The sequence below is a fragment of the Palaemon carinicauda genome, chromosome 1 (genome assembly GCF_036898095.1).
Source record: "Palaemon carinicauda isolate YSFRI2023 chromosome 1, ASM3689809v2, whole genome shotgun sequence".
Taxonomy (NCBI): Eukaryota; Metazoa; Arthropoda; class Malacostraca; order Decapoda; family Palaemonidae; genus Palaemon; species Palaemon carinicauda.
In genome coordinates this window covers 185,540,965-185,560,655 of record NC_090725.1, presented here as the reverse complement: position 1 = coordinate 185,560,655, position 19,691 = coordinate 185,540,965, and the positions used below count along the sequence as shown (strand labels likewise).

Here is a 19,691-nt window from a genome sequence, read left to right as displayed (position 1 = left end):
AAGGCGATTTTATATCATGCGTTTCCTAAACACCTAAAAAGCACGATAAAAAATGGCAACCAATGTTTTGTTTACGTTCATCTCTGATCATAATGAAGAAACAAACTCATTTAGTGTACACATATATGTATAGGTTAGTTTTTGCATCGATTATATTGATTATACAGTATGTTGATTTTTTTATTACCAATGTTTTACTTAATTTTTCTTAGGACTTCCAAATGAAATGTTTTTCTTTATGACACCGCCTGAAACGACGGCGTCATAAAGTACTGTACGCTCAGTAAACAACCACGCTCATAACAAAGAAGGCATTTAACGCGCATGATGAAAGTGATAAATCATGATATTTACAGTAAAAAGCATTTACAAAATATGTTATTAGTACAAATATAATTTACCGTATCTATATAAAATCATACAGTACATACTGTACGTAGCAAAGCAGGAAAACAGTTTACGAGAGAGAGAGAGAGAGAGAGAGAGAGAGAGAGAGAGAGAGAGAGATTGTTTTACGTACGTAAATGTAAATTTTAAACAAAAAATATACGATAGGTTACAACATGTAGACTTTTAAAACCTTCCCTTTAACTTAATGCATACAGTACTAAACTATAAAACAGGCACAAATATTAGATTGTTAGAATATTAAAGTAAAAAATAAAGATTGTTACTGTACTCACCACGAAAGAAGTTCAAGAAAAACTTGAATGATGATGGCGATGAATTTGCTGCACAGTAGAAATGATGATGATGAAGCTGATGATGTGTTCTACTGTGCAGCCAGGTAGTATTTTACGTCTCTTCAGACGGAGGTGTCTTTTCCTGGGACACCTCTTCAACTTCTTCAATTTCTTCCGAAGGCGTAGTAGCAGGAGGAACTGGCTCTTTTTTGCGAGGCTGGAAGAACATTGTGATCGGAAGTTGTTGCCGCTGCTTCTTTTTTCGATCTAAGAGCATCTTGTAGGGAGTCATTATGTCATCAACCTTGTTGCAGAATTGCATCGACCGAACCATATCCTCGTCCCACTCTTGCAACATTTCTTTCAACTCCTTCGCATGGTTGCAGGCCTTGGCAAGCCGTTCTAATGTTAAGCCCGTTTCTTCGACATTTTCTTGGGTCTCTTCCTGGGTTTCACTCTCTTCTTCGCTTGCCGATTTCGTCAGGTCTTCGAGGTCTGCGTCAGTTAGGGGCTGGGAATGGCAGTCCAACAACTCGTCGACGTCTTCAGTTGTCATGTCGCCAAACCCGTCACCTCCAATTATGGCAGCCAACTGCACAGATTTGCGTATTGCAGAGTGTTGGATTTCAGCAGGTGTAAATCCCTCGTCGTCGTAAACAATCTGGGGCCACAACTTCTTCCAGCTCGCATTCACGGTTGCAGGTTTCATCTCTTGCAGTGCCTTCTGAATATTCTGCAGGCACGTGGCTATGGTGTACTGCCGCCAGTACGCCTTCAAGTTAAAATCTTCATCCTCATCATCTTGGGCAGCATCCACACACGCAACGAGGTCCGCCAAGGTATTCTTCGTGTAGAGGGCCTTGAACGCCCTGATAACCCCCTGGTCCATCGGTTGAATTAATGACGTGGTGTTGGGTGGCAGGAACTCAACCTGAATGCCCTCATGCGACAGATCAGTTGCGTGTCCACCAGCGTTATCCATAAGGAGAAGGATCTTGAATGGCAAGCCCTTCTCTACGAGATATTTGCTGACTTGCGGGATGAAACATTGGTGGAACCAGTTGGAGGTCAGCATCTTTGTAATCCATGCTTTTGGATTATGCATCCAGTACACGGGAAGGAGATTCTTATTCTTATTTTTCAAAGCGCGAGGATTTTTCGACTTATAAATAAGTCCCGGCTTTAGCAAAAATCCAGCAGCATTGCCACACATCACGAGGGTAACGCGATCCTTGAATGCTTTAAAGCCAGAGGCTTTGGCTTCCTCTTTGAACAGGAAAGTTCGCGACGGCATTCTCTTCCAAAACAAGCCGGTCTCATCCATATTAAACACTTGTTCCGGCTTGTATCCACCTTCGGCGATAATATTCTTGAACGTCTGGTTCACGTAAGTTTCTGCAGCGGCAGTGTCAGCCGAAGCAGCCTCGCCATGCAGGGAAACGCTTTTCAGGGCGAAGCGTTTCTGAAACTTCGCGAACCATCCTTTGCTGGCGGAAAAACGTTGTTTCTGAGGCTGGGAATCAGTGGATGTCCCTGGTTGAGGATCATCTGCATCATCATCTTCTTCAGCATGGTTGCCATCGTCGTCTTGAGGTTCCTTTGCAGCAAAATTCTCATACAAGCTCAAAGCCTTTATTCGGATGGTGTTCGTATCCAAGGCTATGTTCTTCTTCCGGCAGTCGGCAATCCACACAGCTAAAGCACCTTCCATGCGTACGATCGTTTTATTACGCGTTGTAACGACTCGCTTCGCTGATCTGCTAAAGGTGATTGCAGCCGTCTTTCTAATGTTCGCCTCGTCCTTCTTGATATAGCGAACAGTAGATTCGTTGATTCCAAAATGGCGCGCTGCGGCCGCGTAACTTCTACCGTCTTTTAACCTATCGAGAAGCGTAACCTTCTCAGCAATCTTCATCATCCTTCGGTGGCGTTTAGGCTCACTACTAGCCTTAGTAGAAGCAGAACGCTTGGGAGGCATTGTACAGTAGGATTTAACAAAAAGTTAAACTTAAAAAGGTCGCACACAGCACAGATTAAACTTCACAAACTTAAGAACGTCTACTCAGCGATACGCCGTAAGAGAAAGTGGACGACCCGGGCCCGCGAGAACCTAGATGCTGCGGGTTGGAGATGAGGGCAAAACACCAATCACAGGCTAGATAACAAAACTTAAAGAGTTCTGATTCGTCATCTATCAGCGCTTGAACCAATCACAACCCGTCTTACAGTATATGATGCGTAGGTTACCAACTCAAAGTACAAGATACCCCGCGTATACCGTACGTACAGTATTAATAATAATAATGATAAGTAATGATAATAATACTGTACAGTAATAATAATAATAATAATGATAATAATAACAATTATAATTTTATTAACAACAACAATAATAATAATAAAAATAACAATAATAATAATAGCTTTACGTATGTTATTTTATTCTTTTGTAGGAGGTGTGTCTCTCTCTCTCTCTATCTCTCTCTCTCTCTCTCGTACGCTTATTCGAAATGTGATTTTTGCAACAAAGAATATTATTGGATGCAGTACTACGTACGTATACATACAAAAGAATCATGGAAAAGATGCACATCCATTACATTTGTAGTACAGTAGTAGCCATCAGCAGCCTTAAACCATTCTAATATGGTATGACTGCATCTGATTTGCATTTCATGTTCGATTTAATTTTACTACGTACTGTATACAGTACTGTATTATCGTATGATCACATTCTCTTTTCGTGTTTTATTTCTTTCTGTGCTGAATTATATATCATATGTAATGCAATGAACAATCAGTAAGAGCAGATATTACTAATTACAGTATTAATGGAATTACAGGTAACAATATATCGTATTTGGGGGTCTTCAGATTTCGCAGTATTTTCGAAATTTCCGGAAAATCCGCGATATGTATATATATGGGTTATGGAAAAAACCCGCGAAGTGGTGAATCTGCGATGGTCGAACCGCGAAGTAGCAAGGGTTCACTGTATATATATATATATATATATATATATATATATATATATATATATATATATATATATATATATATATATATATATATATATATATATGCGTATATATGTGTATATACAGTATATGTATATATACAGTATATATGTATATATATATGCATGTATATATATATATATATATATTTATATATATATATATATATATATATATATATATATATATATATATATGTATATATGCATGTATATATATATATATATATATATATATATATATATATATATATATATATATATATATATATACTGTATATACACACACATATATTATTTATATGTATATATGTGTATATATATATATATATATATATATATATATATATATACACACACATATATATCAGTCCTTTGAAGTATCGTGAAACTTGTCAGGGATTGTACCCATATTTTCCATTTCATTTTTTTCGGTGTTTAATTCACACCTGAACGTCAAGTTTCTCTGTCATTTTTACGTGCGTACGCACACAAATAAATTATATATATATATATATATATATATATATATATATATATATATATATATATATATATACACACACATACACACACATATATGTGTGTATGTTATAAAAGTCGACTGTCGATAGCAGGTTTGACTGTTAAGGATCTAATAATTATTTCCTAAGTCTACGATCGCCAGGCAGGAGAAATTCGATATTAAGATGTATTTGAAAGAAAATATGCCTACTCTTTGGATAGCAAACAGTTCGAAATTGTTGTAATGCTTGCCTTATTCTATCAAGCAGTGATAGGAAAGATTGAAGCATTTGCTTCAGATGTTGGGTTTGGTTTCATATTCGAGTCATTTGTTATCAGGAGTTGAATAGTTTTACTCTATTTCTCTTTCATAGGTTATAAATATATTAAGTTTCATGTTGGAGTGTTTTGTAATCTTCATAAATATTAATTAAATTTGAAAATAAAAGCATTCAAATAGTCTAAGAAGAACTTGTGCACTGCTCTATATTGTGATATTACGTAAAAGCTGACGTTAATGCATGTTATCACCCATCATATAATTTAGATTGGACGTTTGTATCGGGGGCATCAAGATGGGAATTGTTTAGCCAGTCTATGTAGGAAGTATTCTGAGTAGTGGGTTGTAATGAATCTAAGGAAACAAGGGAATTAAGCAGAGCTATCCTTGGCATTATTGTCAGTAGTAAAAGACGTGGATGTTTTTGTCCAAACTAAAAAGGAGAATAGAATTGTCTCTGTGGAACTGTGACAGGCCAAAATGCAAGTGTGGCCTTCGGGGTTTCCTTCAACCAAAAAAGCTTTATATTTTGGGGGTTGAGTGTTGTTAAAATTTATTGTGTTGTCTTTGGGCAGTTTGTAGTATGCAGAGCAATATATTTTTCGGTTGTAGCAGAGCGTATTATAAGTTTGATTTGAAAGTTGATAGCCTTTATTTTCTTCTAGTATGGGTTTTCTCCATTTCAACTACAGATTTATTTTAACATAGAATAAAATTTAATGGTGTATTCAGTTTATCTTATTGTTCTTTTCTCTTCAGTGCCAGAAGAGCTATTTTCATGTTTAAGGGTAAAATATAACGATAATCTTTTTTACCCAGAACCATTGGCCCTATGAAATATAAGGGATTTGAATAGTTATGAGAGAGAGAGAGAGAGAGAGAGAGAGAGAGAGAGAGAGAGAGTGAGTGAGTTGTTATAAATGGAACTGAATGTTTATTTGATTTGCCTTTGTCTCAATGTTTGAATCTTTCTTGAAGAATGGATTATTGTGCTTCAAGTAGTTTTTAATCCTCGGATTATCAGGAAATTTTGTCTTTACTTTCTGTGTACAGTTATGATGCTGTGTATCATGATGTATTGTTATTATATTATTGCTACATGCCATTATGAATGAGGATGAATACGAACCTTTCATTGTGTATTTTATACTGTCTGAGGGAATAAACTTGAATAAGATTTCAAAGCCACTATGTTTCATAGTAGGTTTAGCTCAAAATTTTGACCCATTTTTATGGCTATACTGCTCACATGTTGTTTGTGGAGGCTCAAAGTCCTTGTTAGGCCATGTTAAAGGTTGTGGAGGTTATGCCTTCTGCATTCCATCAAATCAGCAAATAAGTTTGAATTTTTAGCTTTCTTGACAGTTATGGAGTTTGGCTTCTCAGAGTACTTAACTATTGTTTTGAGGAAGGAAAATTACTTAAACAAAAGCAATAATCTTGAAGGCCCACTGAAAGTCAAATGTGTCTTGATTTACTTCTTGCGGGCTGTGTAACTATAAAAAAAGTCTTTTACTATTTTAAATAAGATAAGAGCTATTTAGGTGTTCAGAGAAGCTAAACTCTCCTGATTAATTTAGAGAGCCAACAGTACAAGCTTACTCCTAATGCCTGATCCGAGTAACCTATGGCCAATATTAACAGCCTCTGCCTCCTGAACAACAGGTGGGTAGCATGACTGCAATAAATCACAATAGTAAGCTTGTCAGAAAATAAAGCTGGATCCTGACTTGAAATACATTTTCTCAGAAATTTTATTAATTTGAAGTCCCTCTGACAATCAAGGACAGTAATCCATGGAAAGAAAACTTGCAAGATTCAAGTGTGTTTTTATGAGGGTGCCCATTTAGGGGATTTTCTTTTTTTGCACTATTCTACTTGATGATGGAATGTGAAGCATTGGTTAGCTTAAGCTGAAAATTATGTGTAGTTACAGTTGAGTGTGGGATCTGTTGAATGAATGTGTGAAGGCTATACAGCTGTATAGTGTTTATTAATTATTAGAAAGCCAAACTTCTGAAGTATATGTTAAGCAGAAGAGCTGGTTTATAAAAGATTATGCTGGTGTAGTAACCAGTTTTTACCATCACCACCATTGATATTATTATTGTTATTGCAGTTGATCAGTCACCTTCATGATGTGGTACTGCGAAGGGATGAGGCTGGCAATCCCATAGAAACAAAGTTGCATCAAATCTCATCAGATCTTCACACTGTTATTACCAACTACCTTCAGGTAACTTTAGGATGGCTATTATTATTGTAGTTTGTTATTAGTAACTAGTTTAACTAATGGAATGCATGATTGATTGTTAGTTTATCATTTGAATTTTTTTTTTCTTTTTGAAGTACTGTGCAGTATCTTGTTAGTAATCCGTTTCTGTTGTAGCATGTTTCAGAAAATGTTTTGTTTAATATTCAATATATTTTGTTGAACACTAAAATATAGCACAGTACAGTATTTAGTAAATGAATAACTGTTGTTCTGATAAAATTTAAGCATTTTATATATTTTAATTTGAGACTATCATAAAAAAATCTTTGCTCCTACACGAAAACAAACTTACGTCATTTAATATGGCTATACTCTAGCGCTCAAGCTAGTATGCCGATGAAGAATCATCGCGGCTCTGTCAACCAATATGGCATGCCCTACTCGCCTGTCTGTCGGGTGGGCTGGCTGTGGCTTGAAGCAGGAAGCCCCTCAAACCCTGCTAGCATTTAGATGTTTGTCATTGGCCTTTGAAGTTTCTTTATCTTTTTGCTAATTGTTTTTATCTCATCTTTCAGAATGAGTGCGAAGCAAGTTTGTTATGAGGCCATGTCCTGGTTTAGAAGGACGTTCATGTGGGACTTTCATGAATCATGTGGAAGTTGATCCTCATCTTTTGTGTCCGTGCATGGGACATCAAAGCTCCTCAGAATCCATTTGTGTGGAGTGGTCATCCTCCCAACGCGAGAAACTTCATTGGCATAAAAAGAAGAAATCTAAATGAGACTGTACTCCTTCGACTGCTTCAGTATTGAAGGAGAAGAAATTTAGATCTTCCTTTCTGACTCCTGAAATTCCCCTTTCCGAGTCTTTTTCATCGGGTTTGCTACCAGGCCAACCGACGAAGGATGGTGATCATGTAACTCCCAGGTTTATCCTGAAGACATGGCTTCTTCTACCCTCTATTGTGAGGTACAAGAGCCATGTTGGGTGATACCCTTGCTACTTCTTTGTTTCCAGTCGTTTAGTGTGCTTAGACTGATATTCGCTGCACGCCAGCTGAGAAGCACCCTGCCTTGTTGATTTTGCCACCCGTTGGCTCTCTGGGCTCTTACGACCAGCTCTTTGTCTTTGACCTGGGATCTTGGTGAGTTTCAGGTTATACATCTCTAGGTTTGCTTTTGAGGTTTGTTGAACATTCTCAAGAGCAATCGCCTGATCTTTCTGTTGAACGTATGCAAGAGCACACACCTGAAAGGGCTCCATCATTAACTACTTCTGACACCATACCATCGCCTTTCTTGACATCCTACTCTTCTCAAATTTGTGCAACAAAGTCTGGTCTCCCACTTACACCTTGTGGGCCATGAGTTCGGGTTGATAAAAGTCATATTGGCAAAATATTCTCCAACAGTGCCATTAAAAGTAATCAGGTTAGGGATAGTCCTCGCATTCCAAGACATGATTTCATTCTGAGACCAGAGCACCAGCATATGGTATTGAGGCGATTCATCATCAACAAAGAGTTTGAGTTAGCGAAGCATGTCTGTCTCCATACTACAGTATTCAGGGGAGTGCTAGATGTGTCCAGCCTACAGTCAATCCACGTTATTCGCGATAGGTTACAGACACAGTCGCGATAAGCGAAAATTAGCGAATAAATGTTACACTAGGGTGGGTTAGCTCCTAACCTATAAAATCACTGCCCCTTGCCACAAGCAGGTGCCTGAGCTGATGATTAACACAGTAAACACTGCTTAATAGTTTTAGTTTGGTTTCTGCAACAGTTTATAATCATATGTACAGTGTACAGAACACGTGCACACATGTAAACTAAGTACTGGTCACAGTAAGGTTACAGTACAGTATTGTGCCAAGGTAAAGTTTACCGATTCATCATCATCCCCTACTGTTCTGTACAGCAAAAGTTGTTCCTATCTAGTAATGCTGTAACTGTAACCTAATATGCATTGATACTGTAGTGTATATTACTGTAATATATGTACAGTAATATTACAACAGTACAGCTTAACTGTACTTACTGTAAATGTTCGGTGTTTTCGTTCAGACGACTGTAGCCTACGCCGCTAGCATGACGCAGCTTCTTATGTGTTGTCTCTTGCGCAGCATGGTACTGTACAGTATATCTATACTTTCTTAAACAGAAATACAGCTTATTTTATAAACTAAAACCTTAAATATCTCGATAATAATTGTTTCTTTTAAATAAAACAGAAACATTGCATTTGATTACTTTTCAACAGTTGATTTCTCTCTCTCTCTCTCTCTCTCTCTCTCTCTCTCTCTCTCTCTCTCTCTCTCTCTCTCTCTCTCTCTCTCATGAAATATATGGTAAATGTGCGCATTTAGACGGATATGGAGACGAATGCAGAGATCTCCATCCAAAAATATGCAAAAACCTAAAAGAAGGAAAAGGATGCAGTTTCAACAAAAAATGTCAATATATGCATCCTGCAACAATGAATGAGAATAAGAAAACTCAGCAAACTTGAAAGAAAAATGAAACAAAAAAGCAGGCCGCGTATATACCGCGCTATGCACCAAAAACCCCAAGATATGAGGCCTTTCAACCCAAATCTGCACATATAGAGCCCAACTACAGAGAATGCATCTATAATGCCAGGGGTTGGTGCAGCTATGGGGATAATTGCAGGTATACACACAAAAATAAATATGAAGGCGAAAGAACAAATATAATAGAAAAGTTGGATTTTTTAATGACAGAATTCCAGGAAATGAAGAAAAGAACATCATATCAGAACAGGAAGGAAGCATGGGAGAATCCATATTATTACCAATATTAAATAATGGTGATGAATCACAAACCATAATAGTGATGAATGCACAGGGTTTAGTCACGAGTAACTCTAAAAGGAAAATAGAGTTCTTAGAAGATCTAACCCAAATTGAAAAAATAGATATATTAAGTATAAGTGAAACATGGTATTCCCAAGAGACTGGCAGTGATGACCAGATAAAGGGTTTCCAAACTTATAGATCTGACAGAATAAATAGGAATCAAGGGGAACTGCAATATATGGAAGAGACATAAATCAAGGAAAAGTCTGTGAAAAATACAGCAACACAGAATGTGAATTGATTACAGTAGAATTTAAATCTGAAAAACTAGTGAATATTGTAGTTTACAGACCCCCAAATACTAAGGAGTTTGACATAATAATAGAAAAAATAGATGATATATGTAGAAACCATAAAGACTGGAATATACTCCTATCCGGAGATTTTAACTTTTCTTTCGTGGATTGGAAAGAACGGATAGAAGAAAGTGGTTGTATGTATACATATAAAAAAGAGAGCAATAGTAGCGCAAAAGATGAGACAATTTGAAAAGCTTCAAGATATGCTATTAGAACATAATATGCAACAAATAAACCACATTCCAACAAGAAAGGAAAATGTCCTAGATCTAGTATTTGTGAATGAGGTGAATTATGTTAAAGAAATAATAGTGTATAACACGGGAATTTCAGACTATAATGTCATAGAATTAATAGTCCATTCCAAAGCAAGTGATCACAGAATTAATCAAAGCACAAAACATTGGGAAGGATATGGAAAATATAATTTTTATAGTAAGAATATAAAATCGTCAGAAATAAATGAACTGAATAAAGAATGGAAAAATGTGTTTGTAAGTGATAATATACAGGTAAATACGGACATACTGTACAAAATACTGGAGAAAATTGTTGAAAAATATGTACCGAAGAAAAACAAAAAACAAAAGACATGCATACCAAGAGAAAGAAGGATCTTATTTCAGAAAATTAGAAAGTGGAAGAAAAATCTTACAAAAGAAAAAAATGTTTGGAAAGTGATGGAAATAAAATGTAAGATAGAAAATGCTGAACAAAAGATTATACAGTCAAAAGAAAATGAATAAAGGGACTTAGAAGAAAGGACACTTCAAAATATAAAAAAAAAAACCCAAAGTACTTTACTCCTATGCAAAAAAGATGAATAAAGGGAGATTAGAAATAGGCCCTCTAAGAATTGAAGGATGGCTAACGAATGAAAAAAGGAAATATGCAACATATTAGCAGAAAAATACTGTATAAGAGTGAGTTCACGCCAAGAATTGCGAATGAGAATAATGAAACAGAAATGAGGGAAGAAAATGTTGAATATCTAATGGATATAGATATTAATGAAGCAGATATTGTCAAGGCTATAAACGAAATTAAAAATGGATCAGCAGCCGGACCAGATGGAGTTCCAGCGATTTTGTTAAAAAAAACTGCAAACACTATCGCGAAGCCGCTTGCAATACTGCAAAGACAAAGTGTAGATATGAGCAAGATATGTGTTAAACATAAATTAGCTTATATAACCCCCATCTTCAAAAGTGGATCAAGACTAGAGGCAAGCAATTATAGACATATTATGAAAGTGTATGAGAGGGTAATAAAAAAGAAAATAATGGATTATTTGGTTAAAAATAATTTGTTTAATATAGGTCAACACGGTTTTGTGCCCGGAAGAAGTACACAAACCCAACTGATAGCACACTATGAAAACATATACAAAAATATAAGTGAAAAAGACACAGATGTGATCTATCTAGATTTTGCAAAAGCCTTTGACAAGGTAGACCACAATATATTAGAGAAAAAAATGAGAAAGCATAATATTGTGGGAAAGATAGGAAAATGGGTAAAAGAATTCCTGCAAAACAGAAACAGATAGTGGTTGCAAATGACGAGAAATCGGATGAAGCTCAGGTGATATCTGGCGTGCCACAAGGTACGGTTTTAGCTGCACTGCTGTTTGTTATTATGATCTCAGACATAGACTGGGATGTTGAAAACTCTGTAGTGAGAAGTTTCGCCGATGACACAAGAATAAGTAGAGAAATTACTTGTGATGAAGATAGGAACTCACTACAAAGAGATCTAAACAAAATATATGAATGGGCGGAGATAAATAGGATGGTATTTAACTCCGATAAATTCGAATCAATAAATTATGGAAACAGAGAAGGAATGGTAAATGCATACAAGGGACCAGATAACGTGACAATCACAAACAAGAAAGCAATTAAAGACCTTGGTGTAATGTTAAATAGGAATATGTTATGCAACGACCAAATAGCAACACTGTTGGCTAAATGTAAAGCAAAAATGGGAATGTTATTCAGACACTTTAAAACAAGAAAAGCTGAACACATGATTATGCTTTACAAAACTTATGTACGTAGTACACTCGAGTACTGCAATGTGATATGGTACCCACACTACCAAAAGGATATTGCACAAATAGAGAGTGTACAAAGGTCCTATACTGCTAGAATAGAAGAAGTTAAGGACCTTGACTACTGGGAAAGACTGCAAATTTTAAAACTAGACAGTCTAGAAAGGAGAAGAGAACGCTACATGATAATACAAGCATGGAAGCAAATAGAAGGAAATACTGAAAACATCATGGAGCTAAAAATATCAGAAAGAGCAAGCCGAGGTAGATTAAAAGTGCCAAAAAATATACCAGGAAAACTAAGGAAGGCGCACAGGACATCAATCCACTACGCACCAGCATCGATAATGCAGCGACTATTTAATGTGCTGCCAGCTCATCTAAGAAACATATCAGGAGTGAGAGTAGATGTGTTTAAGAATAAGCTCGATAAATACCCAAGATGCATCCCAGACCATCCAAGACTGGAAGATGCAAAATACACCGGAAGATGGATTAGCAACTCTCTGGTGGCTATACGAGGTGCCTCACACTGAGGGACCTGGGGGAACCCAAACAAAAAATAAGGCAATAAGGTAAGGCGCTCTCTCTCTCTCTCTCTCTCTCTCTCTCTCTCTCTCTCTCTATATATATATATATATATATATATATATATATATATATATATATATATATATGCAGAAGAACCACAGGGAAAATGAAAATACGGAATATACACTTAAGTCCCGACTAGTTTCGTGATACTTCCTCAGAGGACTGATTTATTGAGAGAGGTTTCTTTACAATTTATAGGGAAAGCAAAAGTACGAACATACATATAGAGATTTAGAGAACAATGACACTCCCTTACCAGCTACCTGGGCTTGACTCAGGTGTTGAGTAGGAGGAGTCCCCAAGCTCGTTAGACACCTGCTAAAAAGGGTCATTTCTAGTGGCGGGTATATTCTTGTTTTCTTCTTTTTTTACTTTCAGTACAGTTTATTTATATGTCTTTTTCTTTTTTTACTTTCAGTACAGTTTATTTATATGTCAATACGGTAGCCTTATCTATATAAATACATAAGCAAAACATACACAAACATACAAATATATATATATATATATATATATATATATATATATATATATATATATATATATATATACATAAATACATATATATACACATACATATACATACACATACATATACATATACACATACATATTTACATATATACATATACACATACATATTTACATATATACACATATACACATACATACATATGCATATATATGTATATATGCATATGTATATGTGTATATGTGTATATATGTATATATGTATATATATGTATATATGTATGTGTATGTATATGTATGTGTATATATATGTATTTATGTATATATGTATATGTATTTGTATCTGTATGTATGTATATACATATATATATATATATATATATATATATATATATATATATATATATATGTATGTGTATGTTTTGCTTATGTATTTATATAGATAAGGCTACCGTATTGACATATAAATAAACTGTACTGAAAGTAAAAAAAGAAGAAAATAAGAATATACCCGCCACTAGAAATGACCCTTTTTAGCAGGTGTCTAACGAGCTTGGGGACTCCTCCTACTCAACACCCGAGTCAAGCCCAGGTAGCTGGTAAGGGAGTGTCATTGTTCTCTAAATCTCTATATGTTTGTTCGTACTTTTGCTTTCCCAATAAATTGTAAAGAAACCTCCCTCAATAAATCAGTCCTCTGAGGAAGTATCACGAAACTAGTCAGGACTTAAGTGTACATTCTGTATTTTCATTTTCCCTGTGGTTCTTCTGCATATATATATATATATATATATATATATATATATATATATATATATATATATATATATATATATATATATATATATATATACGATTTCGTTTCGGAACCATTATTGCATTCTAGAAAATTACTATCGTTTAAATAGTAATTGCGCTTTAATAAAACCCTTACGTACTCTTGTTTTAAATTTCCATTGTGTTTTATCAATCTACATATTTTGGGTGCCATGATCAGATGAGCTGATGTGATCACGGCACCCAAATTACTTGTTGATAAAATACACCCGAAATTTAAAACAAAAGTACATAAATGTTTTATTAAAACACAATTGATTATTTAGATAATTGTGATTTTCTAGAATGCAATAATGCTTCAAAAAAGAAATCAAATATATATATATATATATATATATATATATATATATATATATATATATATATATATATAGATAGATAGATAGATAGATAGATAGATAGATAGATAGATAGATAGATAGATAGATAGATAGATAGATAGATATATATATATATATATATATATATATATATATATATATATATATATAGATGTATATATATATAGATAGATATAGATAGAGATAGAGATAGAGAGAGATAGAGATAGATAGATAGAGATAGAAATCAAATTCTTAATGTTGGATGAACAATCATCACAATTTTTTTTCCTTGGCTGCAAAAAACTGAAACCGCTATTTGCGAGGTCTGACTGTTCAAGTTAGTGGTGCGCCTCGTAACCCCAAAATCCAATGGCACATCAACCATACCACAAGTCAGGGGCGTCCGCCAATCTGCAGCTATTTCGAGCTCTGTGCTGTCCCTCACAATGCGTACCCTCCATCTTTAACCCTCGTTTGTTACAGTCTCGTTTGGCAAGGGGGAAATATGCAATACTGTACCTCATAAGGTTTCTTGTGCTCCTCCACTTGTGTAATTGAAGGATGATGTGGTGATGCAAGTTAGGTGCAGGACTCCACCTCCAAGATGGACTCCTAAGAGAAGTGGAAATATCCCAGTCCCTGCAAAGGTGGTCATGGTTCCACAACAGTACAATCTTGAAAGGAGGAGACGTCATGACCTTTTCTCTCTGTTACCTATGGTGGTTCTTCAGGAACATCCTTCGAGACTGACTCAGTTTGTTAATTTTTGTACTCTCCCAATTCCATTGGTGTCTAACGCGTATTTACCAAATCCTCACTTTACAACTGCTTCCAAGGATGAGCGTTTTCAAGGGGAGTATCATTTGGTGCCGATTGATCTTGACCCTTCTTCCGAAGAGGAGAATGTTAAACCCTCACTTCAGCCTACCTACTAGCCATTACCCTGACCCTTCCTCTCTGGCAGTGTTGTCTTGGCATGGACAGATTTTGTCATTCTCTTATTCTTGTTCCTACACCTGACTTGGGGAGACAACGGAAGCACATATGAAACTCTGCAAGAATAGTCATCTCGTTATCAAGCAGGAGGATCCTGTTGCTGCTCTATTGAGTAAAAGGGTTAGGCTAGACCTTGATGATTCTCCAATTATGATAGAGCATCCATCGGTCACTGCCGCAGAAAGGGATTCCTCTGTACCTATAGGGGTAGCCCCATTAGAAGTTCCGGTGGCAGAACTGGGTGAGGAGTCGCCCTTTCTGCGTGTCCTGGTGGTTATCAGATGGTTAAATAAACAAGCCCCCCCAAGTAGGAAGACTTCTATTGACTGGTTCTTACCGAATCCTCTTAGGGTATGGTTGCTCTGGTCCCGTCAAGGATATACAATCCGTAAGATTGAGTGGCAGGTTTCTGTTCTAAAGGACTCGCATAAGGCATCAAGGTCATCAAAGCTAAATTCCACCTGTGGTTTATGCAGTGGCGGTTTTATGTGCCAGATGGGGGACATCCCAATCTGTTGCCTCTGGGTCCTGATGTAGTATCCTTGGCATCTGGGTGAGAAACTTTCTCAGCAGTTGACGGTTTTGTCGGGAGCTGAAATACTAAACTTTGAAACAACGCTCGTGTTAGCCTTGCAGTTATGCTCTTGGCTGGATCACTGGTCGGGCACCGTCGCTGACTGCACAATGGCAGAAAATCCTTTGGACTCGAAAGTTCAAAAACAATACAAAGACTTTGTGCAATCAGGGTCGAAGGTACTAGAGTTGTATCACCAATGTGCCTTTCTCTTGGGCAACTGCATTTTTAAGAGGGTTGCAGTTGTGAATAAGTTTGGGCTACAGATGGCCTACAGAGATTCATTGGCATTATGGAACACCCAATGACGCACTGTCCAACCTTATTGCTGCCCACGTAGGTTGCGGCGGTAGTTGAAAATTGGGAGAAGGTGATATAAGCTACCTCAAAGTAGTCTCAATTGCAACCTGCAAAACTAACTTCCTCTCCAAAACAGCAGCGTCTGCAGCATAAACTCCTTCCTGAAATAAATCATCCTAACTACCGCAGACAAGACTCGACACATTCCTTTCGGCGTCTTGGACGTCCCAACTAACGAGTTCTAAGAAGGAGGGGCTCACGTTAATGAAGGGAATCCCCTCATTCTGTCACCTGTTGGGTGATGCTTGGCAATTCGGTGAATTAGGGGTCAGTTTCACGGGCAGAATGCTGGATTGTTTAGGTATCACGGAGTCTCATGCCCTATTTACGACATGTCGTCCTCCTTTGATGACCCTGGTATTGTAATCAAAGGGGTCTTCAAAAAAAAAACCTTCTTTTACAGGACAAGGTTCAGGCTATGCTGGGCAAAAATGGCATCATAGAAGTCCAGGACAGGTCTCCTAGCTTCTACTGCAACTGTTTCTAGTGGAAAAGTTAACGTGAGGTTGGAGGTCAGTCATAGACTTGTCTTGCTTGAACTTGTCCATCTTCCAGATACTGTTCAATATTTACACACCAAGCACAGTTCTCCAGACAATCATAAAGAAGTACTTCTTGCTGTCTATAGGCCTAAAGGGTTGTATACTTTCAGGTACCCTTGCATCCAAAGTCCAGAAAATGCCTACAGTGTTTTACAAGAGAAAGGATTCAAGGTTTGAGTCCTTTACTTTGGCCTATCTACAGTACTGCAAGTCTTCACCAGTCTCTTCAGTCTGGTGTCTTCTTGGGTGCACGCCATGGTCATCAGTCGTGCAATACCTAGATGACTAGTTGTTACTGGAGGAATCTGAAGTTCATCTTCTCTTCTACAGAAATCTGCTTCTCAAGTTTTTTCATAATCTCAGAATCAGGATCAATCTCAAGAAGTCAGTCCTCGAACCCCAGTGTCATCTACAGTATTTACGCATAGACATAAATGTGGGCTAAGTGCAAATATTTTCATCAAGAGACAGAATAAATACCTTCAGACAGGTTACAGCAATGTTTCTCAAGTATGAAGCCCTACTGGCTCAACAGTGGCAGAGGCTCCTGGGTCATCTCTCATCTCGGAGAAGTTAGTTCAGCTTGGTCCGATGCACCTTCAATCTGTCCAATGGCCCCTGAAATCTCAATGGTGTCATAAGACGAATTGCCTCTCCAATCTGGTCAGCGTTCCCCAGGATGTCAGGAAGTATCTGTACTGGTGAATGCAGGACAAGAACCTGTTGAAAAGATTCCTTTTTACAGTTCTCTCCTCAAGGATTTCTTCTGTTTTCAGACACATCCTGGCAGAGATGGGGAGCACATCAGAGACCATTACATCTCTGGTCTTGTGGTCACAGGAGAACATATCATTTCATGTCAATTACATAGATCTAAAAGTATCATATTAAGCGTTAATCCACTTCGACACCCTTCGGGGTCAATTAGTAACGTTGATGAGTGACAACACGGCTGTAGTGATTTACATCAATGAGCAAAGAGGTTTGGTGTCCTGGACTTATTACCAACTGGCTGTCAAGATGCATCAGTGAGCATCAGCTCACTCAGTATACATCTTGGTTCGCATTATTTCGAGGAAGCGGAATGTGATAGCAGACTATCTGAATTGACTAGGTAAGATAATTGGCTCAGAATGATTTTTGAGTCTTCTAGTAGTGAGGGAACTTCCAACGTTGTGGGGTTCCTCAATCATCGATATGTTTGTCACTCACCTGAAAAACAAGCTGGAAGTTTACTGCTTACCAGTTCCAAGCCTGTTAGTGGTGATAGAAGATGCATTCCAGTACCCTTTGGAAAGCCTAGACATGTATGCCTCCCCCCCTTCAACCTCATACAGCGAGTCTTGAACAGACATCATATTCAGGGATCTTTGAGTAATGTAAGTTGCCTCGTGTAGAGTGTTATTCAGACCTTCGAAGTCTTCTCATACACGTGCCAAGAGAGCTACTGGATTGGCCAACGCTTCTACATCAGTCACACGTCAAGAGTTTCACACAGCAGTGTCTTGCCTGTCTTTTCATGGCTAGAGGTTAGCCAGGATCTCCTCCGAGAGAAAGGATTTTCAAGACTGACTGCTAAGATGATGTCTGGGTATTTCTGTAAACCCTCCATAGCACTCTACCAGGCAAAGTGGTCCCTCTTCTGTGATTGGTATTGAGGAAGGGACATTGCTAACCTTGAGGCCACTATTATCTGGATTGCAAACTTTTTACTTTTCTTACGGGAGGAGAAACTTTTCTCAGTTGTAGTGGTGAATTGCTTCTCCAATGTGGGAATTATCGGCTCTGACGAGGAGTTTTGAACAGACTTGCCCTCCTCTGAAATCAAACCCACAGCTTGGTTTATGGTTAAGGTTCTTCATTCCCTTAAGTTGGCAGCTTATGAGCCCTTAAGTCCTCAAGACAGAGATCTTACCCTTAAGACTGTGTTCTTACTAGCCTTGACGTCTTCTAAGCGAGAAAGTGAACGTCACAGACTCTCATACCTACCTGGTTTCGCACCATGAGGTGGAGACAACTATCGTTCTTCTATGTACCTCATTTGGTGCAAAAAAACAGAATCCATCAAGTAATGACAACCAATTTCTCTCCTCCATAACCTCTCTAAGGGAGGTAACTTGTACAAGTACAGTAGTCGTCAGTTTATGACCGGTGTGACTTGCGACTTTGCTTTTATGACCGCTTTTTCACTGTGATGATGCCACAAGTCTGTTGGAAATACTGTAATACACTAATAGGACAAATATTTCCTTACAAATAATCTTTTCTTTTATAAAAATGAAATAATTTATCTTGGTAAGTTTGTATGTTCTTTTATTGATAATACAGTGAACCCTCGTTTATCGCGGTAGATAGGTTCCAGACGCGGGCGCGATAGGTGAAAATCCGCGAAGTAGTGACAGCATATTTACCTATTTATTTAACATGTATATTCGGACTTTTAAAACCTTCCCTTGTACGTAGTACTGTTAACAAACCACCCTTTAATGTACAGAACACTTAATGCATGTACTACAGCACCCTAAACTAAAACAGGCACAAATATTAAAGGCGATTTTATATCATGTGTTTCCTAAACACCTAAAAAGCACGATAAAAAATGGCAACCAATGTTTTGTTTACGTTCATCTCTGATCATAATGAAGAAACAAACTCATTTAGTGTACACATATATGTATAGGTTAGTTTTTGCATCGATTATATTGATTATACAGTACTGTATGTTGATTTTTTTATTACCAATGTTTTAGTTTACGTATTTTTCTTAGGACTTCCAAATGAAATCTTTTTCTTTATGACGCCGCCTGAAACGACGGCGTGTACGCTCAGTAAACAACCACGCTCAGAACAAACAAGGCATTTAACGCGCATGATGATAGTAATAAATAATGATACAGTACATACAGTATTTACAGTAAAAGCATTTACAAAATATGTTACCTTACAAATATAAATTATACAGTACTTGTACGTAGCAAAGCAGGAAAACAATTTGAGAGAGAGAGAGAGAGAGAGAGAGAGAGAGAGAGAGAGAGAGAGAGAGAGAGATTGTTTTACGTACGAATGT

At 37.1% G+C, this 19,691-nt stretch overlaps 1 protein-coding gene across 22 annotated transcripts in view; it reads left to right on the top strand.

The window, feature by feature from the left end:
• LOC137652986 (F-actin-uncapping protein LRRC16A-like) overlaps nucleotides 1–19,691 on the top strand; it is a 702,357-nt gene that overhangs the window by 490,344 nt on the left and 192,322 nt on the right. For all 22 annotated transcript variants that reach the window (XM_068386421.1, XM_068386468.1, XM_068386477.1 and 19 more), the window contains one exon: nucleotides 6,603–6,719. In XM_068386421.1, coding sequence (XP_068242522.1) covers nucleotides 6,603–6,719 — 117 coding nt within the window. The remainder of the gene's footprint in view (nucleotides 1–6,602; nucleotides 6,720–19,691) is intronic.